The sequence below is a fragment of the Carex rostrata genome, chromosome 13 (assembly GCF_964058835.1).
Source record: "Carex rostrata chromosome 13, lpCarRost1.2, whole genome shotgun sequence".
Classification (NCBI taxonomy): Eukaryota; Viridiplantae; Streptophyta; class Magnoliopsida; order Poales; family Cyperaceae; genus Carex; species Carex rostrata.
The window spans coordinates 10,732,764-10,749,558 of NC_135930.1; the positions used below are offsets into that span (position 1 = coordinate 10,732,764).

Below are 16,795 nucleotides of genomic sequence, written 5' to 3' on the forward strand. Positions count from 1 at the left end.
ATTCATAAAACCAGTCACATCATATTCACACATGTGTAATCCCTGTCACAGGCGATTCCCACATTCTCATAACACAATTCCTTTAATCCGCCAGTCCAATGGAAAATCCATCCAACATTGGAAGGCCGCCAACTCACTAGGAAATCCATCCAACAATGAGAGGCTACAATCACATATCAAATTCCAACCTCAGACCCGCTATCCCGTTAAATATGTCATCATAATTCAATATGCAATACCAATATTTAAATCAACCATACAAAACAAAAACACAGTTATAGAGAAGTCCAGTTACCTGATAGCGAGATGTTCATAATTTCAAATCGGATTGTAATAATATATTAGAATCACAGCCGCGTAGTCGGAATTCAAATCGAATATTAAAATCGATCATCAAAATAATTGTCATCATATGATTTTTGTACTCTCTTTTTGTCTCTTTTCCTTTTTCTTTTATTTCTCTCTCTTTATTCTTTTGTTTGATTTTTGTTTCTTCCGAAGAGAATGAGACACAGAGAGATGTGCTTAAATAGGAGTTATCAGGGTTGGGCAGTTATTATAGAGGTTATGGGTACTGGGGCATGACGTCGTTTCAATTTTATTTTATTTACAGAAAGAAAGAGATTTATTTATAAAATCAGAATGCATTATGTTTTAAATTCAAAGAAAGTTTATATAAACTAAATTTAATATTCTGTACAATTCACGAATTCAAGTCATGAGTTATAATTTCACTTTTCATTCATTAATTATCTTCTTTATTAGCTTTTATCTTTCTAAAACCGTAGGACACTAGAAAGGCAGGATTGAATAAAATCAGGAAAGATAAGAGAAATCAAGGAAAATATTTAAGAAGGTTAAAAAGGAAAAACAATTTATTATAGACAATCTGAGCAAATAGCTTATTTTAAATAACATATTTTTAATTAAAAATAATGACTCAATGTTACCTTAAATTATTAGATTACCTAATAAAATAGTGTACACATTGTCTGAATTTATATATTCAGTCTGAATTTTATATCATATAACATTGTTGTAAAATAAATACTAATAAATATTTCATTTCCTTCTTTTATTTAAAAATATATAATTCTCTTTTATTTTTCAATAAAGACGTATATAATATTTTCACTATTACAAACAAAATATTTTATCAAAAGACCCACATTTTTCTTTATTAAAAAAAATTGTAAGCATAAATAATAGTGACTCAATTTTTCAAGATGTTACAATTACCTATAAATCCATATAAAATTCGATCATTGCCTACCTCTATTTCGGTTCATTGCCTACTCCTGCTGTGATTCTCTTCTAGTTGTGGCTTCATTCGGTCTTTTTCATGTCAATTTTGAATTTAACAAAAATGAGTTTTGTTAATTTGGAAAGAAAGTAAATGGGGACTTTTGGAGAAGAAAGTTTAGTAGATACTTCTTTCTAAATAGACTTAATGTGGTCCATTAAGTATAAAAATATAAATAATTATTGATTCACAGAGAATTAGGAGCATCTAGAAATTATTTGAGCTTAATATTTAATCTAGATCATTGTGCCTTGCTATTTGACAATTTTAACATACAATGAATCTATTTATTTTTAAACTATCACAAAAATTATCTTAATCACAAAGTATAGTAAAAAAAAATTAATTTTTAACCTGATTTTTTTACCAAACTGTTTAGAAAAAAAAATCATTTTTAAGAAAGGGTGTGCTCATAATTTAATTTTTTATTAAAAAATTAATAATTAAATAAAAAATAATAACTATTTTTAATAATTTATTTTTTGCCTACCCCTGATAAAAATTCTGGCTATGCCACTGGTAGTGATAGAAGTCTAATGATTATTTTATTATTATATTATTAGAAATAAAATTAAAGAAATAATTAATGCTCATTATTACAAACAAAATTTAAAGAAATCATGATTACCGGAAAAGAAAATTGCGTTAGGTAAAATAATATCAAAGGAGTGTGTGTTACTGAAAACAAAATTAAAGCAATGAGGCGTTACTAAGTACAAAATTATAGCAATGACGCTACCAGAAATAAAATTAGAGCAAGCGACAGATTTTTTTTTTTTTTATCTGTAGCAATTTGAAAAAAATAAATTAATTAAATCCAATTTTCATGATCTTAAGATTTGACTGAGTATTTTCCTATAGATTTAATTGTTTGTATTCTTAAAAGAAAATTCAGAGTTGGGAATGATTTTGTTCACACATTGCCTGTTAAAAGAAAATTCAGAGTTGGCGACAGTGAATGTGCGTTTGGATGAATCAAGGAATAGCTCGGAATATCAACTATTTTTTGGTTTAGAATAGCTGCTAACCCAACATTTCATAGGAATAGCGGAATAGCAGCTAACTCGAGCTATTTCTTTGTTGAGAATACCATTTTTTTTTTTATCTAAACGTGCTGTGTTCAGAATAGCTCGTCAGAAATAGCAGTTATTTCTGAATTAGTGCTATTTTTGTGTCATCTAAACGTACCCTATGTGTTTTCATGGAATATCTAAAATTTAAAGGATGAACGTAATATTTCGCTACGATTTAATTAATCTAGTCCGCCCACCCAACAAATTAAACTAACCATCATAAAAAAATAACTCGTCAGCTATTTCTGGCCAGGATCTTATCTGTTATTAGATGGCGGTCAAACCTCCAAGTGTCTCGTAAACAATTATTGTCAAAATGTTGAGTGGTCTCGGCACGCGAGTCATGCCGTGATCAAATGTAACTGGTAATGTTTCTTACGTTTAACTATTTTTTTCATAATTTAAGTTAGTTTATTCAAAATTTACCATTTGATTAAGACCTAATGGTCCTAATTACACGTGACTTGCGTGATTACGTGTCGTGCCGTGCCGTGATCGGATCTTTCGTGTGATGTACCATGCCATACCGAATTTTTCAAAAACTGATCACGACACGGAATAGTCATACGTGTCGTACCGTTTCGTGACGAAGCCAGCTCCGCAGTATCATTTTTTCCACTCTATCTAGATCTATGGTCCGTTTTAATCTATACAAATCTTAAATAATCCGGTACGAATCTTAAACCGGACTGAAAACTAAATCGATCAGATCATAACATAGGAGATCTTTAAGATTCGTACCAGATTATTTAGTTATATCTGTTACCTCAGTGTGACACCCAACACGATAGGACGTATTCAACTAGAGACGCCATGTTTTCGCCTCGTTTCGCTTTACATATTCCACCGCTCAAGCACCGCTCTTTTATTTTTGTGATACGCCCGAAGCTTGAAAATTAATTCGTATTTTGAAATTATGGTCTTTCATTCCAAATTAGTTCAATTATTGTTTGAAAAACCTTCGACAGCAGCTGTCAAGATCAAATTTGATCAATTCAATCTTAAGCGTGTTCCATTTGAAACATTTTTCCAAACGTCAAACTTTTTTGTGTTTGGCAGCGTCTCCAATTTAATTCGACGTCCACCCATTTTGACTATTCTAACTGTGCATTAATAGGCCCTTTGAGAGGAGGATTTTCTTTCAAAAAAAAAGAGAGGAGGATTTTGGTGCCACTGTAATTTTGATAATTCTAAGGATCGAATCATATGCTCTGACAGTCAGACGGTGACAAAATATAGTTTAAGGTTTTTACAGGGGGCACATGGCAATTGCGCTAGCAAGGTGAGTCAAGCTGGAGTGCGTATCCTCTGAGATATCTCAACTTTTACGTGACCGACGTGTCCGGTGCCTATTCGGGGGTGATGTATGGGGTCAGTGTCATGTGGGCTTTGAGATTCGTGCAGAACGTCTTTAAACGGTTAGGATTTTCCATAAAGTCACGCAAATTTTGAGATATCTCAGAGGATACGAATTCGTCAAGCTGTCAGCAATAGATTAATTTACTTCATCATTTATGGTTATGGAATATGGAGGTCCCTGGAATCAGAATTGACGATTGGATCCGAGATCCGATACTGGCCTACTGGGTTAACCCGTTCCGAACTTGCTGTGTTTTGCAATCGGGTATGTGTTCCCTAAACGGGTCCACCCGTTTAAGTCAAATCATTACAGTTAGTGCTATATTTATTTCGGACGGATCCTTTGACAATGTCTTAGTTAACAATTTTGATGATCATAATTCATTAAAAGCAAAAATAACATCTAATCCATTGCAAGTCCCTTTAACAGGAACTCAAAAATAACAAATACTCCAATCCAAAAATAATTCAAGTAACAAATAGCCATTACTTTCTAATTTAGAGTAAAGTAGATTGGTCCATTCAATTTTTATTCAAGTATAATATATTAAATGAAGAAAATGGATAAAGAAAATGATATTGACATTTAATTGTAAAATAAGATATCTGAATGTTTTGACGGGAATTTCTTTTAAAAAAATCATTGATTTATAAAAAATTATCCTTTTTCTAAAAGAAAACTTAATTTTGGATATTTTGGAATCAAATACAGTTTTGCATTTTCTTTTTTTAAAACATTATAATAAAAAAAATTAAACTTTGAATTGGATATCACTTTGTTACTACATGACCCTATCTTTCTATAAGAATCTGCATGCTTTGCATTATTGTACTTTTTGAGTTAATTCACAAGACCGTTCGATTAAATTTCAGACTAATCTGGTCCACACTTGTGGTGCATGAGGCTTTTTAATATTCGTGCAGATTTAAATCAAACGGTCCTAATCTTAACTGAAAATTTGAGTTAACTCAAAGGATATGAATTCCTTGATTTTTTTTAACAACTTTACATAATGGACTAATGGAGCCTAATAATTGTATCCCAAATAAAATCTCCGAGCGCGACCCCCAAGTAGTTTAACAGAAAAAACTTTAAATGTTATATAACTTTCATTTCCAGCGCTAATATTCATACATTTAAAACTCTATTTATAACATTTTACAATGCTACTCACAAGCATTTAAATCTCTATCTGTAAGCATTAAAATTATAAATCTGTATAGTTTAAACTCCTAACTACTTTTGTTTTCAAGCAAAAAACGGAAAGATTTATTTCACCCACTTTTTTTTTTATTTTTTCTCTGATCATTCTCATCATTTGCTCGACGATCCGTGATGAATTTTGTGAATATAAAAATATGAACGTTTTTTACCCGATTTTCTCTTTCAAATGAGATCCATGAAGAATAACTTTCGAGTTATATTTGTGTCGTAATTTTTTTTACCACTTTAAATATTTGTGACTTTCAATTTTTTTTTATTTTGCTTCAAAATAATTTAAAGCTCTGTTTACAAGTATATAAACCTCTTGTACAAGCATATAAGCCTCATTAATAACACTTTAAATCTCTAGAATAGAACATATAAACCTCATGTACAAATAATTTAAACCTCAACAATAACACTTCAAAGTATATAAACCTCAACAATAACACTGCATTTACAAAACTCATTTACAAAACATATAAATCTCATGTACAAAGCCTTGAAAATTTTAATGGTTGTAGACTGAGATTTAAAAACTTGAAAATTGAAAGTGCTCATGAGTTTTACTTTAAAAAAAATTAAAAAAAATTAAAAAAAATTACTTTAAAATTACTCAAAAGTATTTCTTCATGGATCTTATTTGAAAGATAAAATCAAATAGAAAATGTTTGTATTTTTAGATTTGTAAAATTCATCACAGATCGTTGAAAAAATAAATTATAATGATCAGAGAAAAAAATAAAAAAAGTGGGTGAAAAGAATATTTTATTTTTTGGCTTGAAGACAAAAGTAGTTGAGAGTTAAAACTATCTAGAAATGCTTTCCAGATAGATGTTTATATGCTTGCGAGTAACATTTTAAAATGTTATAAACATAACTTTAAATGTTTGAATATCAGTGCTGGAAATGAAAGTTAGACAATATTGAAATATTTTTCTGTTTAACTACTTAGATATAATGGCTTGAGGTACCATAACATTTCTCTTACATATTGACAACGTAAGAAATGCCTTATAAAATCATATTAATTTTTTTTGATAAGTTTCAGACCACTTATGGATTCAGAAATCAGAACCCGCTTAGCAGTATAGTCACAAGATTCTCAAATTATTCACAAATTAAACTAAAATAATTATTTTGTTTGGTGATGCCGAATCAAACGCTGAATTATTCAGTTGACCAAACTTTGACCGAATTGAACCTGAATAATTTGCGAATTTTACGAAATTTTTCCGAATTTTATGAATTATCCGCGAATTTTTCCTAGATTTTTTTTTGCTCTCTTGCAGAGCTGAGATCTCTGGTCCGAATAATTCTGAATCAATCCTCAATTATACCCGAATTATTTTTAAATCAAATTTTTTTGATCTTGCCGAACCAAATCCGAATAATTAATTTTGTCAATTGTCACACCCCGCGGCCACGGGTCGTAACAGTCCCCCGCCGTAAGCATACAACGCCGTGTATGCTTACAAGGCTACTCACATTTCAAACCAAACAACAAGCAATTCAAACAAGTTTCTAATATATATATCAGAGTACACAGTCTGGTCAGCATATAATACAACAAAAGTATCTCATCCGGATACCAACCACGAGGCCTACCCTAAATCTATACAACAAAAGGTATCTAGGGTCATATACTGGTAAGCTACTAAGGCCTACTACTCTCGTGCCTCTCCGGAATCAGTCGCACCAATACCTGTAAAATAACGGGGAAGGTGGGGGTGACAATAAATTCTCAGTGCGAATTTGCCACAGTTTAGACTATTGGACTTGCAATCAAACTCTATATTCAATAATGAAACCCAAACAACAACAATGCAAACAGTTATATAAGAAAACATAAATAACAGAATGCCACTACTCGACAACAGTTAATCAACCTGAAACACAGTTTACGGAATTTCCAAGATGAATCTCAAACACAACATATATTTTGGCTTAACTCGATTCCTAACTCAGTTCAGTAGGGCTTGTAGCAATTACAGATGTTCTTTCGAGCTGAACCTTTATCAAACCCACATCTGTAGGGTTACTGACACCTACAGATGGCCAACCGCTGGACCCTTTATCTGACACCCATCTGCAACTGCTTGGCTTAACAGTTTATTAAGGTCTGGTTCAAATCATGTAAAGAAAATCCACTTTAGAATCGTTTCCAATATTCGTCATATTCAATCGACCGTTCAAATGCATTAACACGTAGGAAAATGCTACCGAGCCATAGACGTTACACAAGTCAACCACGATTTCCAATCACACATCTCATAACATAATCACCCTCCCTCGTCCCAACCGGTACTGGGAATATCGAGGGCCGTTCACCTAAGGCCATTTAGGATCCTGGGAATCCAAGTCAGCATACAGCCCGACTTGGCAAATTAATTGGATCCAAGTGCTTAACTTCGTAAATCCATTCACACACATATCAATTCCACTCGTGGTGACTTTAAATCAAAATCAGATCACAATAGATCGACATAACCTATAACCATACCAGTATGCAAATCATTCAATTCAGATCAATTCGAGTTTAATTTGATTGGGCTATGCAAATGCTCTACGCAATTCAGTGATGCAATCAATGATATTCAACATGACAAACGAAAACACAGTTTAATTCCTGAAAATAAAGTATCAAACAAGTCCAAGAATCCCGCACCTTAGTATGACGAGCGTACCGCTTAATTTAAGGATCGGACGTCTCGTATTGTCTCGCAAGTTCTTGCTCGACCGAGCCTACACCTATATTATACGTATACTTGGTTTAATTTGGATTCAGTGGTCCATACGTTTACTTAGGGTTTGTACAGTCCTAAATCAATTCTTATGTTTTGGTATCGATTCTTTTCGGTTCTTTCTTTCTTACCAAAATCTCACATAACGGTACACAATTCCATCTAGGCCCTCTAGCCTTATACTATTTCACTTTGGTAACCATCAATCACCGTTTCACTACTTTGGTTCTCGGATCAATTCGATTCACCGTTTGGTTAACCCTAATTTGGTCAAAACCTCAAATCAGCCGTTAAATGTTCTAAAAATTCACGATCAGGAGGCAACCCTACCGATTACAAGTCTAATTGGTCGGGTTAAACAAATCAAATCACGATTATGCCAACTTTCAATTTTGGCACGAAACCCTAGAAATAAGATTTCATAAATCGGGAGAAATCGGGAAAAAGATTGACAAACAAACTAGTAAGAAGTGTAGAGGAACTAGTCCTTGAGCAATTCGAACAAAAATCTCGGGTTTAAAACGAGAATCCGAGAAATCGAGAAAATTCGAGGTTTCGAAAGTAACAAGGAGAGAAAGAAATACCAATTAGAAGGGTTCGGAGAGATCCTCGGCTGCTTTCTCGGTTCCAGACTCGATTTCTCGCAACAATCGGGAGTCTGAACGAAACGGAAACTCACGGGATCTTTTCCTTCTCTCTTAACCGAAATTCACTTGAAAATGGGGAAAATGGTGAAGTGAGAGAGAGAGAAGGTTTAATTTGGGTTTTAGGGTTAAAATTACCCTGAATGCGGATTAGCCAATCCGCACTGCGGGTTACCTAATCCGCACTCGAGACTTAGTCGGTTGTCAGCCGAATCCAGGAAAAGTCCGAGCCTACTGCGGATGAACCTGATCCGCACTGCGGTTCACCCTCATCCGCACTCACTACTTAGCCGATTTCAGGAAAATTCAGTGCAATACAGAAATTCATGAGTGCGGCTAAACTCATCCGCACTGCGGATCCCTCACCCGCACTCACTACTTAGTCATTTTTTTGGCAAAATTCCAGAAAAAGCCTGAGCCACTGCGGATGGCTTCCACCCGCACTGCGGTCAACCTAATCCGCACTGGGGCTATAAAATTCCGAAATCTCGAAATTTCGACGCGGTTTCAATTCACAATTAACTTACTTATTTAGGGGAACCTTAATTAAGGTTTAAACTTCCATTTTATTAACATGATTTATCGATTCTTTCTTTTAAATCATTCGAATTTAATTGTAAAAATTTCATAACGTAACATCAATGTACTAAGCAGTACACCCGATGGATCTCATTTAAAAATAGTTCTATAAGCCGCTAGCACTAGCAATTGTAGCAGCATCATTGGATAATTATTAAATTTACATTCGGATCCTGTTATCGGGTTTCGGATCATTTGCATCCTTGGCTCCTTGCGCAATCCACATTTTCCAATGAAATTAAGATCCATCAGCCACAAGCCCACAACGGAGACAGGAAGAACAAAAGAAAGGAAATTTCATCCCTTCTTCCAAATCCGTTTCCTCACATCCCTGATATATTCCCACGATACACTTCCCTCCAATTCTCTCTTCTCATTCTCTACTGTTCCGTTATAGACTTCGCTTCCATTGTATCTGTTTCTCACTTTTGAGCTTATTTTGGTTTTCTAAATAAAACCAAAGTCTTAGATTTTCGTTTCGTACAGAATCACGCTCGAATTGATCTCATCTGATTTCTGGACATTTTTAGAAAAACAGACCGGCACGGAGACAGAATTTTGGTGAATCGAGGGTTTCGACCTTGGATCTGTTCAGGTACGCAAAAGTGTGTTCAGTTTTATTTAAATTAAATTTTAATTTATTTTGGATTTTTGTTTCTTGTTTCGCATCTGGAAAGAGGGGCAATTCTGGAGACTTTGCCCTTGAATTATATTTTGATGTCAATCCGATGATTTAAGCTGATTCAACAGAGTTAAATATAATGGAGATTTAGATCCGAGCACAGCCCCGTAATATTTGATGTTGGATTCTAGGCTTTAACCAGTCCTTATTGCATGTAAGATGAAAAAAAAAATTAAGCTAGATAAAACGGAAGAGTGCCTTCAACAGGTGTGATGCCATACTAGTACCATTCTGATGTCAGTGCATTGGCCATTGGGCCTAAAATTCTGTTACATCTGACTTTAGTTGCATCTTTGGTTGGTACTTCTAATTCGTCTCTATGCGTGAGACTAGGTTTCTCTGTAATAACCTTATAAGTTATAATTACATCCATAATATCTATGTTGGCATGGGAATTAGCATATGTACTCAGAGTGCCTTATCTCTGTGCATCTTTTGTTAAATATATGCACAATAATGTTTCTTTGACTCCTGTAATTTCTTATCAGTTGCAGGGTTTGAAGTGGTTGTAAGGGTTTATTTAATAATGAGCTGTATGAGACATGTATAATTGCTCCAGCTTATTACAAAAAATACCCATTTATCATCCGCCTCCAAATTTTGTATCATGGCCAAGACACCTAGACACAGGTTTTCTTTTCTTTTCTAGCCTACCCCAACTTGTTTGGGACTAAAGGCTTGGTTGTTGTTGTTGTTGTATTTCTATATCAGTATAAACCACCAGCATATGAACCAAGCAAAATTTGGAATAAACATCATCAAACAAAATATTCAGTCCTGGAACCATACAACAAACTTCTAACACACAATCTGTCAAGCGATACTGGTTCATACTGAGTGTCGCACCTAATTATCCATACCAGTTTACTAGGTATGGATAATTAGGATATTAGGTACCAGTGTCATACCAAGTGTCACAATTTTGATACTAGGTACCAAATTTGCTATCCACTTTTTTATTTAAACTCGGTCTTGATGCTCAAAGGGCAGGCTTATTCAAAAGCTGCATGCTCAACCATGACCGTATAATATGGATATACACAGTTCTGGATAATCAATTCTTGTGTGGGGAGCTCCTTCTAGTAATTTAACTTAATTTAATCATGTATATATCAAATTGCAGTGGTGTTTATAGGAGATCAAATGAGAACATGAGATTGGTTATAACTACTGTTATTGGAGCAGTAATTGGGTTTTGCATTGGCATATCTTTTCCTTCAGTTAGTATCACAAAGGTATACTTTTATTATTATTATCAATTATTGTGGTAACCTATTAAAGCGATCCAATTTATCCTAGAAGATTGGATACTTCTGTCCTGTAACATTGAAATTTTGCAATAACCTAAAACCACTTGTGCCAATATATGTGTTGACTGCATGAGAAAGAATTGTCTGAAGTATGGACATTACTCAATGCCTTTTAGAAAGCTTTCTACAATAATCCAGCCTAGTTCTAGTTCATTGCAAAGATACATCAAATTTTGGTTCTCTAGTTGAAAATTTGTAAAGTTCAGTAGCTAAACCAACTTATAGACATCCAACTTTCTTTCCATGTAAAGAGGAAAGGAAAGTATGTGTAGTCCAAACCTTCTATTTAGAATGGCTATTTCTTTGATCATGCAAAACCAAGAGCCTAATCTTTGTCTTATTTTCTTTTGGTTTTAATTGATCAAGGCCTGTGAAGGATTAAACATGTAATTGGAGCCTTTGGGTGTTCTGGTTTTCTCTTTTACTTCACAAATTATGCCCAGTAATGATAGTATTGTAGAAATTACGCAACATTTTTCATATTTGCTAGTAAGACTTGACATTAAAACCATGGTTATGCAAAAATAATGACCAAGTTCTGATAAAAAAGTTTATTTAAATGTAGAAGCCTATAATTTTTTTTTTTGGTAGTTCAATTATTCTTTATTTTGGTTACAATTGTCAATGCATAGCAGAACATACCTGCAACATCAGTAAGCTATTGAGTGGGTCTTACTGGCGAATAGTTGAAATGCTTAGGGTTGGTTGGGAAATATGAGAAGTGTTGTTGCTATTTGCAAATCAGACATGTTAGGCATCATTCTTTTAAGAGTTGAAAAATTTAAGAGCGCTTAAACTATTTGCAGAAAAGTCGTTGCATTTGTGCTAAACCAGGAGGGTAGTCCTTATTTTGAATATTAAAAGATGAATTATTTGCAGCTGCACTTTCCCACGAGCATAATATCATATGTGGAGGATAAGAGCTCGGGCATCTCGACTCAAGCCCTCCTCAACCACGCCTGGGCTTCTGCCAGGAATATTAGAGACAACGACACTCATTTAAATTCCAACAGTACTAGAGTATGACTATTATTTTTTCTTGTTAGAAAGAAATTCAATTTCCATGAAAATCTTGACCGTATTGTGAATATCAGATATTACCCTTTCAACAGGAGATTATTGAATTTGATCTTGTACCTTTTATGGAGAACATTTAATCTAAAGTTCTGAACTTGGTTAGGTCCATAAATCTGGACCTCAATCCAACCTGTCAAATCCTGTAGGTTAGTGGGTTGACTTGAGTCACCTGACAGGTTACAATGAACATGCCATGCCTAATATATGTATCCTAATCCCTCTTAGATTGCTTTAACTTTCCCACCATAGGTAGGTGCAGGATCTTATGGTATTCCTAATGCCCCAAAATTGAACCTTTTCTTGGTGGTGCAGTATTCTGGAGCTGGTGGTTTCCCAAATGAGTAACACAACTCCCAAATAAAACAAATGAAGCAACAGTTATAATATGATGTCGATTTTTCCTTGGCTCTGTACTACTAAGCTTTGCATAAGTTCTTGATACACCCTTAACCTTAACTCTGTATAACTGAGCACTTATTTGTGTTCAACCTCCTATTAGTGGTACCAACTACCAAGACAAGTAGTCCGACCTTTGCATACTAGTACACGATTTCTGAAGTACACTTATACTAAAAGTTCTTTTGTATGTCGTAGCGATGAGTTACATCATTTAAGCTAGTGTTGATACTAACTGAAACTAAACTTTGATGTGTTTGCTATGCAGATATATGTTCCGACAAATCCAAGGGGGGCAGAGAAACTTGCACCTGGTATAGTGGTACAGGAGTCAGATTTATATCTACGCAGGTTGTGGGGTGACCCTAGTGAGGTATTGCACATAACAAATTATCATAATATCATTTTCAGCAGTGTTAGTACTATGGTTTTTACAAAAAAACGAGAAATAAAAAGAAGCTATTTGTGTGGTTCCTTTTCTACAAGAAGGTGTTTGCATTATTTTTATCAAAACTTTGGTTCTGGTTTTCTTCTTCTTTTACTATGAGAAGTGAAGTGGGCATGTTTTTTTTGTCTTTCTTTCTTAGTTTGTCATTCCAGAGGTTATCCAATTTGCTAACAGCTTTCAGCTCTTGTGAATATCTAGTGCTTGCTTTATTAATTAAATTCATAGTAACAGTTATTATAATTGTTTTTTTAATGCGCAGGATTTGCGAACTAAGCAGAAGTACCTTGTAACATTCACAGTTGGGTATGATCAGAGGCACAATATAGATAGGGCTGTAAAAAAGGTAGAAGTTCCCACCATACTGCTCTGGTAGATCACCCGCTCAAAATTATGTTGGCAGGCTGTAGTATGCCTACTAAAATTTTACCTGACTGTTAGTTAGATAGTCATGGTCATCTTGTATCAACTGGTCCACATTGGATTATAGGTCAACATGGAGCAGGAATAGAATTTTGTTTCTTGACACTCTCTGTTCTTTTTTTTTTTTTGTTTTTTCTTTCTATTTAAGGCTTGAGCTTAACATTTAAGCTTTTCCTTAAGCCTCAGTACTTTTTTTTGTTGTCATTAGACGCATGACCCTTGATTGTCACGACTGCTGAAAACTACTTGTCATTTTATTTTTTGTTGCAGTTTTCGGATGATTTTCTGATAATGTTATTCCACTATGATGGACGGACAAGTGAATGGGATGAGTTTGAGTGGTCAAAGAAAGCCATACACGTTAGTGGCAGGAAACAAACTAAATGGTCATTTTTCTCAACTTCATACCCTTCTCAAGTTCTTAAATTAATGACAATTTTCAAGATGGCATTATAAAATGCGTCAAGCATCACTGTATTCTCTCAGAGAACTATGGAAATAAATTATCCCACGTACCGGTGAGAGGACGGTCAGGGAAGTTCGTGTGTTTCTGTGTGTGTGTGTGTGTGGGGGGGGGGGGGGTTAGGATAACAGATGATTTTCTATAAAGGTTGCAAGGTATTCTATTACTCTTTACAACAAAACGTTAAGGATTTGTTAATTACTTTACTTTCCATATATGTCAGGTGGTTTGCGAAAAGATTCTTGCACCCGGATATAGTGGCCCCATTTGAGTACATTTTTATATGGGATGAAGATCTTGGGGTAGAACACTTCAATGCTGAAAAGTATGGTTCTCATTTTCTCTCTTGTATTTAAGTGTGTCATATCAGATTTTTAATGGCAGTATTAGTTCCGCTTCACCTTTGTGCAGCTGGAGATATCCGTATCTACTCGTGATCCATTTGATATATATTGTAGTGATCTTAGCCTATAAAATATGTATATTAAAAATTAGATGGGTGGGGTGGGTTTACAGGTGTGCTGACTTGAAAAAGTTTCCAACTCAGTATAATTGGGTTGGGTTTTAAGTTTTTTGACAAAACCTATTACCCCAATCTTTGTACACCCCTATTTCCAAGCTTAACTTTTTGCTGACGGTAAGCATAAAATAATTGCCAGTAGGTGCACTGGAAGTTGAATTTAGTACAAATAGCCAGTAGATAACTAATCTATCATCACATTTTGAATATTAATAAATGGGCAGGTACATAAAATTGGTAAAGAAGCATGGTTTGGAAATATCACAACCCGGCTTGGAGCCAAACCAAGGGCTCACATGGCAAATGACAAAACGAAGAGGCGATTCAGAAGTCCACAAGTATTTTTTTTCTTAACTTTACCCATTTAACACCGGTTGGTCAGGCATTCTTGGGTTCTGCAATTAATGTTTGAACTCTAATTAGACCTCTTGTAGTTCATGAAGCAACAAGCGCAATTTATATGCCAATAAAATAAAGCCTATAAGCAGATATCTGCTTTTGTTTTCAGGGTAACTCTTTATTAACTTTTTTTATTGAATTTGACAGAGACACGATAGAGAGACCTGGCTGGTGTAGCGATGGTCCTCTCCTCCCACCTTGTGCTGCGTATGTTCCCTTGATTTTCATTTGTCTAGTTTGCTTTATTTAATTTCACCACAAGTACCTATACTGGTAGTTAATGAATTGTACCTTTTTCAGATTTGTAGAGATAATGGCACCTGTATTCTCCAAAAGTTCATGGAGATGTGTATGGCATATGATTCAGGTATTATCATTTTGCAACTCAATGGTAGCATTAAGGCTGTTACAAAATTAAATTATACCTGTACAGGACTCTTGGTTACCTAAATGATAAATAGATTCAAAGAAACAGGAACACTATATTAGATCACACTCATTACTTGCCTGTACCTAACCATGATGTGTTAAGCATGACCTTAATCTATTGGCTGTGGTGCGTCCTTTCCACTTTGGATGTGAGACGGTGAGAAACTAATGTTAAGACATGAGAAGCAAGCTATCTGTTTTACTCAATAAACTTATTATTTATCATTGTCTATCATGCTTGTAGAATGATTTGATTCATGGATGGGGCCTTGATTTTGCTTTGAGAAAATGTGTTGAGGTAATACTTGGTCTGAAATTGAAAGTTTGGTTATTACTGTATCCAGTTTTTGATTGTGCTATCTTCTATGTGGTAGCCTGCTCATGAGAAAATTGGAGTTGTAGATTCCCAATGGATTGTACATCAATCAGTCCCTTCACTTGGAAACCAGGTGATTGTTTTCATATTTCATTTCAAATATGTTAATACTGAATTATTTATCTTTCAAGTATGCACAGAAGTCACATAACATACTTTTAACTTCTATAATGCAGGGTAAATCGGAAAATGGAAAAGCTCCGTGGGAAGGGGTAAGTAAATACAAATCTTTGCTATTTTCTGAGTTTGGTTCTGTTTAAACTTTGGTAAAGATAGAAGTGTGCACCCAAGATTTTCTATCCCAAAGATCGGGTCATTCATTTATCATAAAGTAATATCTTAGATATCTATCCAAAAACCTAGAACAATTTCCAATTCCTCCCATCCCAGCTAGCGAAGTATGGCTGCAAATTACCGTTCGCAGTCCTGCAAAATGAAAAATACCATTTATATTCTATGTAACATTAGAAATGTACAATTGTTTAACTAGGAGAGATTGGCATAAGGCTCGTGTGTGATAAACCCATGTCTTATATGACTGTAGATTTTTCATTTTAAAATAGTTACTTTTATTTCAAGATCTTTTTAAATTAACATTATTATTACATGGTGTGAATATTTAGGTGAGAGAGAGATGTAGGAAAGAATGGGCAACTTTCAAAGCACGTTGGTCTGAGGCTGAGAGATCATATTACAAGATGATGGGGATTGTTCTCCCTAACAATACTGTTGTTTAATTTATTTATTTTCTCTTCATTTATTATTTAAATTTTGTATTTTTTTTCTTTTTTGTTCTGTTCTTCCCGTAGTGTTTATTTTTACTTTTGTATTGATCACCCTTGTAGTTTACTTAGTAGAGATAGAGATGATAACTTCCATGTAGAGCGTAATAAGAATACATATTTTTTTTAATATTGGGTTATTTTCATTTTTCTGCTTATAGTATTTTGTATAATGAACTTTTCGTTCGGCTCTGATTGCACTGAAAAACAGCACTTATTCGATAAGGAAATTTTGAACATTCTAATCAATATAGAATTTATTTCTTGTATTTGTGTCGCTGTGCCTTTTTATAAACTAATAATTTTTACATTTTATAGCAAATGCAAGAGAGATTTTTGTAAAATTCAGTTCAAGAGGTAAAATACCAGAAATCCAGTATGCAGAACATTTTTTTTTTTTTTTGTTGAAATAAGTGGACTATGCCACCGATATCCATTGCAAGAAACCATTACAAAATTTACTGGTACCAGTGGTACCAAGCACCATACAAACATACCGAGAAGTAACAATAACAAAACAAAGTATATCAAAATAACTAGAAACCTATGACAACTTGCATATCACACGTTTAAAGAAATAAGCAAAA

At 34.1% G+C, this 16,795-nt stretch overlaps 1 protein-coding gene across 2 annotated transcripts; it reads left to right on the forward strand.

Annotated features, from left to right (window-relative positions):
* The first annotated feature begins 9,171 nt into the window (after positions 1-9,171).
* Positions 9,172-16,477, forward strand: LOC144563946 (uncharacterized). 2 transcript variants are annotated; one of them, XM_078313402.1, is made up of 15 exons: positions 9,172-9,501; positions 10,077-10,218; positions 10,712-10,823; positions 11,778-11,918; positions 12,640-12,744; positions 13,079-13,162; positions 13,510-13,625; positions 13,926-14,027; positions 14,447-14,560; positions 14,769-14,828; positions 14,922-14,988; positions 15,295-15,348; positions 15,425-15,499; positions 15,603-15,638; positions 16,050-16,477. In XM_078313402.1, the coding sequence occupies exons 2-15, from the start codon at positions 10,196-10,198 to the stop codon at positions 16,161-16,163; spliced, it is 1,203 nt and encodes a 400-aa protein (XP_078169528.1). In that variant the 5' UTR covers positions 9,172-9,501; positions 10,077-10,195; the 3' UTR covers positions 16,164-16,477. The 2 variants fall into 2 exon arrangements, with proteins under 2 accessions (XP_078169528.1, XP_078169529.1); XM_078313403.1 differs by having other exon boundaries at positions 9,186-9,501; positions 10,083-10,218.
* The last annotated feature ends 318 nt before the right edge of the window (positions 16,478-16,795 follow it).

Coding starts and splice junctions, on each gene's coding strand:
- LOC144563946 (XM_078313402.1), top strand. CDS start 10,196: ATGGCCAAGACACCTAGACACAG. Junction 15,500..15,602: donor TCCCTTCACTTGGAAACCAG/GTGATTGTTTTC, acceptor TCTATAATGCAG/GGTAAATCGGAAAATGGAAA. Junction 15,639..16,049: donor GAAAAGCTCCGTGGGAAGGG/GTAAGTAAATAC, acceptor GTGAATATTTAG/GTGAGAGAGAGATGTAGGAA.